Raw genomic sequence first — 7,631 nt, forward strand, 5'->3', positions numbered from 1 at the left:
CATTGATGTTAGCATTGAGGGAATAATATTCAGGTCCCCCTGTGAAATGTGGTGTCTGTAGTTTATCGTCGCGAATGTGGCCAGTTTTTGTTCAGATTGGTGTATTCCACTAGCGCCTCCCCATGGTAACCCTGTGTTTCTGCACACGCTCGGTCCAATCCCGCCTGCAGGAAGAGCTTGAAGATATTGTGAAGAAGGAACATGCTGTGATAGATGGTCAGGCTGAGGGTGCACAGGACACTGCCAAACTCCCAGCCGCAGACGTGAAGAAAGATGATCCCAAGCCCAAGGAACGCGAGCCAACAGCAGACACCAGGGCAGAGAAACCAGCTGGTTAGAAAGGTGCCAGTCAGTCCGATCACCGTCTCACCCAGTCAAGAGGTTGTCAGAGCAGGGGAGATAACCTGGTACGGCTCTAGTAATTTATATTAACTGCTTTATGAGTGACTGTACAACCATGGGACTGATTCTCCCTTCCACACCTATTACACTTTCAACCTTGTAGGTTTTCACATACATGATTCTTGTCACTGTTTGCTACCGTGCCTCTAGATGTCACTGGCTTTCCATTTCCTTTGATTGTCAGCATCTAGGGGTGGTGGGTGGCGGATGGGGTTGGGGGGTTGGTGGACCGGTTTGGCTGCAGCCCTCTCGGGACAGACCGGTCAGCAGCAGCCTGAGCAACCAGCTACTTCCGTTTCTGGCGATCCTTGTGGCTCGCTCCCCCAAACCAAGCTGGGGCCGAAAACACTGCTGCCCGGGAACCAGCTCCACTCAGGACAGTTTAAAGAGAATTGTTTTCTTTGTTAGCTTCATTACATAAGCCAAAAAACTCTGCATGTACAAGTCTTAGAGAGAGAAAAACACTGGCAACTCAAAGATTGGAGAATTGAACCGTGTAACTAAAGGATGAAAAATGGCTTTGAATTCCAGAGTGCTGATGTTTATATTTTAAATGCCTTAACCCTAACCCCTATGACTTCTTTCTCAATACAAAGATACAAGTAATAATTATTATTGATGTAAATATATATAAATAAAAGGGTGGCATATTTCTGATCCAGCTACAAATTAAAATTTCAAATTTGATTCACTTGTGAGTTTGTTTGATTGCTGCCAATTTTATAATCTTACAGTTTTACCTGCCATCTGTTTAATGTGCATAAATTTTGCAATAGGATTCACTATGAGGCATCTTAGTTCTTAAAGAATATAAGAACTGGGAGCAAGAGGAGGCCATTCAGCCACTCGAACCTGCTGCACCATTTGATACAATCATGGCTGATTACATCTCGGTCTGAACTCCACACTCCAGAACCCTTTAACCTGTTACTAATTCCAACTCTGTCTATTACATTTATCCACTGTCCCAGCATCCACCGCACTCTGGGGTAGCGAATTCCACTGATTCACCACCCTCTCAGAGAAGTAGTTTCTCCTTGTCTCTGTTTTAAATCAGATTCCCCTCATCCTAAAAACTGTGACCCAGATTTTCCCAGAGAGGAAATATCCACTCTACATCTACTTTGTCAATCCCTTTTAACATCTCATAAATCTCAATTAGATCTCCTTTTATTCTTCTAAACCCCAGCCAGTACAGGTCAAACTCCACCTACAGCCCCTCATTTTTTGTTCATCTCTGAATGTCTTCTGAACTGCCTCCTTGCAACTCCAGCTGTCCTCAAGTGAAGGGACCAACCTCTGTGAAATGCTCCAGGCCCGGTCTCACTAATACTTTGTACAGCTGTAGCAGCACTTCCCAACTTTTACACCGTCTTCCTTTAGCAACAAAGGCCAAAATGACCATCCAAGAGGCTCTGAGGTGAATGGTCAGCCTCCTCTTCTCTGGCAGAGAACACAGTGTGAGGTTCCATAGGCCAGTTATTCTTAAAAGAGGGTTTCAGGGCTCCGCTGCTGATCCAGGGACACTCTCACATGATACACTGGTGAGGCTGTTTTAGCACAGGTGCATCTGTTCTGATAAGTTCAGGCCAGATCTCATGGGATTCAAGATCACCGTTCCCACAGCAACTCTGTTCTCCTCCCAGCAGAACCTCACTCATGTAATCGCTGCAAGCACAGGTACCTCACAGCATACTTCAAGAGCCTTCTCTGCACGTCCTTAAAGATTTTCTCCACCCAGGCTGTACAGTAGAGCTTTCTGGAATTATCACCCTGAAAGAGTGTCACAACATCCTGGGGTTACCGTTGACCATAGATTCTGCAGGACTAGCCACATCAAGTGACAAGAGCAGATAAGAGGAATCCTGTGGTGACTAACTCATTTCCTGACTTCCCAAAGCCTGTCCACCATCTGCAAGGCCCAAGTCAGGAGTGCGATGGAATATTTCCCACTTGCCCTGGATGGGTGCAGCTCCAACAACACTCGAGCTCGACAAGGACCAAGCAGCCTGGTTAACACCACATCCACAAAATTCACCCTCTCCATCCCTGGTGCTCAGTCGCAGCAGTGTGGACCAACTACAGGATGCACTGCAAAAATCCACCAAAGATCCTCAGGCAGCATCTCCTAAACGTACGACCACCTGGAAGGACAAGGGCAGCAGATATATGGGAACACCACCCTGTGCAAGTGCCCCTCCCAGCCACTCATCATCCCGACTTGGAAATATAATGCAGTCCCTTTGCTGTTGCTTAGTCTAAATCATGAAAGTCCATCCCTAACAGCATTGGGGTTAAGCAATAGCGTTGAAGGTCAGGGATTCGAGGGAGATAGATGGAGTTGGAGAATAGATTAGCCATCTTGTAATTAAATGGTAAAATAGAGTAAGAATGAATTCACTGCAGCAGTTTACTCACTTTTCAAACACTCTGAAAGGAAGAATTTCTAACTTCAGCAAAGACCTAGTCCAATTGATTGGCTATCAAATTGTTAATGTGGTTAACAACGACGTGATTCTGCCAAAACCAGAAAGAACTGAGAGAGAAAAAGAGAAAGACTCCACTGATTCCATTCCTGGCCTTGGGCTCTTGAACCACAGAATTTGTCAAGTTTTGGCTATGTTTTCCAACCATGATATTTCTGCAGAACTGCGTCACCTGTCCTACTTATGAATGAATGGATGTATGCTTGAGCTTAAAATAGATGTAGTTTAAGTTAGCATGAGTAATTTACAAAAACAATCATTTGCACTTGTTAAAGTCTAATTTTGTTTATAATGAAGAAATATTGTTTTGTTTATTGTCTGCCAAGACCCCAATTCAACACAATCTGCTGCAGAGCCATCAAGGAATACAAATAAAGGGGCAACTTGACCCATCTCCCCTGTGATATCTCTCCAAAAGTGCTATCAATCCAATTAGTCCTATATTCCACTTTAATACTGCATGTTTTCTTTTAAAAAAACACCTTCAGAAGACTTTTTATTGAGTCAGAGAGTCAATATTGAGTCACTGTGGGCGGCACAGTGGTTAGCACTGCTGCCTCACAGAGCCAGAGACCCGGGTTCAATTCCCGCCTCAGGCGACTGACTGTGTGGAGTTTGCACGTTCTCCCTGTGTCTGCGTGGGTTTGCTCCGGGTGCTCCGGTTTCCTCCCACAGTCCAAAGTTGTGCGGGTCAGGTGAATTGGCCATGCTAAATTGTCCCTAGTGTTAGGTTAGGGGTATGGGTGGGTTGCGCTTCAGCGGGTCAGCGTGGACTCTTGTAGGGCCGAAGGGCCTGTTTCCACACTGTAAGTAATCTAATCTAATCTAATCATCCAGCACAGCAACAGACCCTTTAGTCCAACCAGTCCACGCCGACCATAATCACAAACTAAACTAGTCCCACCTCCTTGTTCCTGGCCCATATCCCTCCAAACCTTTCCTATTTATGTACCTATCCAAATATCTTTTAAACATTGTAACTATACCACATCCACCACTTCATCAGGGGGTTCATTCCACGCTTGAACCACCCTCTGTGTAAAACATTTGCCCCTCGTCTTTTTTAAATCTCTCTCCTCTCACCTTAAAAATGTGCCCCCTAGTTTGGAATCCCCCACCCTAGAGAAAGGCAGTTACCGTTAACCCCTCACCATTTTATAAACCTCTGTAAGGTTTAACCTCCTACACTCCAAGGAAAAATATCCCAGCCTATTCAGCTTCTCCTTATAACTCAAACCTTCCAAACCCAAAAACCTCCTGGTAAGTCTCTGGTGAACCCTCTCCAGCTTAATAATATCATTTCTATAACTGGGCGACCAGAACTGGACACAATACTCCAGTACTCTCTGAAAGAATTGCCTAATTAGCATTTGTAAATCCCCTTCCTCTATCTCACAACATACCGTTTGACTTTGTTGTTGAAATTTTAAATGTCACCCTTTCTTTCGTGTTCTGTAATCCTTTTCCTTTCCAGGAGGGGACCAATTGCACACAGAAGTTGCCACACTCTCAGTTAACAAATCACCCCTACAGCCTCAGCTCCAGTGACCGGGAAACAGAGTATACTCAGAAGCTGGTAAACTTGTCCAAAAAAGCAAAATTGCTGGAAATCTGAAAGAGCAGCAGAAAATGCTGGAGAAACTCAGCAGGTCTGGTAGCATCTGTGGGGAGAGGGAAAGAGTTAACACTTTGACCTTTCAGAGCTGAAGAAAGTTTGAAATGTGAAATGCTTAATTTCGTTGAAAGGTGTTGAGACGGAGAAGAACAAAGGGGGAGTTCTGGGTTCGGGTAAAATGTGGGCGAGATTAAATGACTGAAGTAGGAAACAACACTAATTGCAATGGGTAAGGTGAAAGAAATAAAATCTGGAGTGTCTAGACTTGTCTAAAGTGAATATGAAATATAAACCGTGCTCTCTGAAAAACAAGAAAACTCTCCAAAGCAGCTGATCCACAAAATGCATGGCAGAAATTCACCAAGGCTCCTTTGACAGCACCGTGTAAACCCCTAACTTCTACTACCCCAAAGGATAAAGGCAGCAGCAGCATTGAAATGCCCCCACCTGCAAGTTCCCTGTCCGAGACACACACCATCCTGATTTGGAAATACCTTGCTGTTCCTTCATTATCCTAGAACTGCCTTCCTCATGGTGACGTGGGTGCCCTGCACCAAGCAGATTGCAGTAGTTCAAAGAAAGCAGGTCACCCCCATCTTCTCAAGGGCAGTTAGGGATGGGCAATAAATATTACTCTTCCTCCATTACAGATGAACTCAGGGTATGGTTCAGAATATGGGACTGGGATATCAGAGCAATTACAGAGACATGGCTCAGGGATGGACAGGACTGGATCCAGGATACAAATACGACAGGAGGCAAGAGAGGAGGGGGAATGGCATTTTTGATAAGGGATAGCATTGCAGCTGTACTGAGGGAGGATATTCCTGGAAAAACATCCAGGGAAGTTATTTGAGTGGAACTGAGAAATAAGAAAGGGATGATCGCCTTATTGCGATTGTATAATAGACCCCCTAATAGTCAGAGGGAAATTGAGAAACAGATTTGTAAGGAGATCTCAGCTTACTGTAAGAATAATAGGGTGGTTATGGTAGGGGATTTTAACTTTGCAAACATCGACTGGGACTGCCATAGTGTTAAAGGTTTAGATGGAGAAGAATTTGTTAAGTGTGTACAAGAAAATGTATGGATGTACCTACTAGAGAAAGTGCAAAACTTGACCTGCTCTTGGGAAATAAGGCAGGGCAGGTGACTGAGGTGTCAGTGGGAGAGCACTTTAGGGCCAGCGACCATAATTCTATTCGTTTTAAAATAGTGATGGAAAAGGATAGACCAGATCTAAAAGTTGAAGTTCTAAATTGGAGAAAGGCCAATTTTGACGGTATTAGGCAAGAACTTTCAAAAGCTGATTGGAGGCAGATGTTCACAGGTAAAGGGACGGCTGGAAAATGGGAAGCCTTCAGAAATGAGATAACAAGAATCCAGAGAAAGTATATTCCTGTCAGGATGAAAGGGAAGGCTGGTAGGTATAGGGAATGCTGGATGACTAAAGAAATTGAGCGTTTGGTTAAGTAAAAGAAGAAAACGTGTCAGGTATAGACAGGAGAGATCAAGTGAATCCTTAGAAGAGTATAAAGGCAGTAGGAGTATACTTAAGAGGGAAATCAGGAGGGCAAAACAGGGTCATGAGATAGCTTTGGCAAATAGAATTAAGGAGAATCTAAAGGGTTTTTACAAATACATTAAGGATAAAAGGGTAACTAGGGAGAGAATAGGGCCCCTCAAAGATCAGCAAGGCGGCCTTTGTGTGGAGCCGCAGGAGATGGGGGAGATATTAAACAAGTATTTTGCATCAGTATTTACTGTGGAAAAGGACAAGGAAGATATAGAATGTAGGGAAATAGATGGTGACATCTTGAAAAATGTCCATGTTACAGAGGAGGAAGTGCAGGATGTCTTGAAAGACATAAAAGTGGATAAATCCCCAGGACCTGATCAGGTGAACCCCAGAACTCGGTGGGAAGCTAGGGAAGTGATTGCTGGGCCTCTAGCTGAGATATTTGTATCACCGATAGTCACAGGTGAGGTGCCGGAAGACTGGAGGTTGGCTGACGTGGTGCCACTGTTTAAGAAGGGTGGTACGGGCAAGCCAGGGAACTATAGACCAGAGAGCCTGACCTCAGTGGTGGGCAAGTTGTTGGAGGGAATCCTGAGGGCAGGATGTACATGTATTTGGAAAGGCAAGGACTGATTCAGGATAGTCAACATGGCTTTGTGTGTGGGAAATCATGTCTCACAAACTTGAGTTTTTTGAATAAGTAACAAAAAGGATAAATGAGGGCAGAGCAGTAGATGTGATCTATATGGACTTCAGTAAGGCGTTTGAAAAGGTTCCCCATGGGAGACCAGTTGCAAGGTTACATCTCATGGAATACAGGGAGAACTAGCCATTTGGATACAGAACTGGCTCAAAGGTAGAAGACAGAGGGTGGTGACGGAGGGTTTTTCAGACTGGAGGCCTTTGACCAGTGGAGTGTCACAAGGATTGGTGCTGCTCCCACAACTGTTCATCATTTATATAAATGATTTGGATGCGAGCATAAGAGGTATCGTTAGTAATTTGCAGATCACACCAAAATTGGAGGTGTAGTGGACAACGAAGAAGGTTACCTCAGATTACAACAGGATCTTGATCAAATGGGCCAACGGGCAGTTGGAGTTTAATTTAGATAAATGTGAGGTGTTGCATTTTGGAAAATCAAACCTTAGTGGGACTTATTCACTTAATGGTGAGGCCCTAGGGAGTGTTGCTGAACAAAAAGATCTTGTGTAGATGCATAGCTCCTTGAAAGTGGAGTCGCAGGTGGATAGGATAATGAAGAAGATGTTTGGTATGCTTTCCTTTATTGGTCAGAGTATTGAGTATTGGAGTTGGGAGGTCATGCTGCAGCTGTACAGGACATTGATTAGACCACTGTTGGAATATTGTGTGCAATTCTGGTCTCCATCCTATCAGAAAGGTGTTGTGAAACCTGCCAGGGTTCAGGAAAGATTTACAAGGATGTTGTCAGTGTTGGAGGGTTTGAGCTACAGGGAGAGGCTGAACAGGCTGGGGCTGTTTTCCCTGGAGCGTCGGAGGCTGAGGGGTGACCTTACAGAGGTTTATAAAATTATGAGAGGCATTTTTAGTATAAATTGACAAAGTCTCTTCACTGGGGTGGGGGAGT

At 44.4% G+C, this 7,631-nt stretch overlaps 1 protein-coding gene across 3 annotated transcripts in view; it reads left to right on the top strand.

Annotated features, from left to right (window-relative positions):
* Positions 1-1,084, top strand: part of sirt2 (sirtuin 2 (silent mating type information regulation 2, homolog) 2 (S. cerevisiae)) — a 42,739-nt gene extending 41,655 nt beyond the window's left edge. For all 3 annotated transcript variants that reach the window (XM_060856002.1, XM_060855999.1, XM_060856001.1), the window contains exon 16: positions 171-1,084. In XM_060856002.1, coding sequence (XP_060711985.1) covers positions 171-338 — 168 coding nt within the window. In that variant the 3' untranslated portion in view covers positions 339-1,084. The remainder of the gene's footprint in view (positions 1-170) is intronic.
* Positions 1,085-7,631: the final 6,547 nt, after the last annotated feature.

This window comes from Hemiscyllium ocellatum, chromosome 47 (genome assembly GCF_020745735.1).
Source record: "Hemiscyllium ocellatum isolate sHemOce1 chromosome 47, sHemOce1.pat.X.cur, whole genome shotgun sequence".
In the NCBI taxonomy this organism is placed as follows: Eukaryota; Metazoa; Chordata; class Chondrichthyes; order Orectolobiformes; family Hemiscylliidae; genus Hemiscyllium; species Hemiscyllium ocellatum.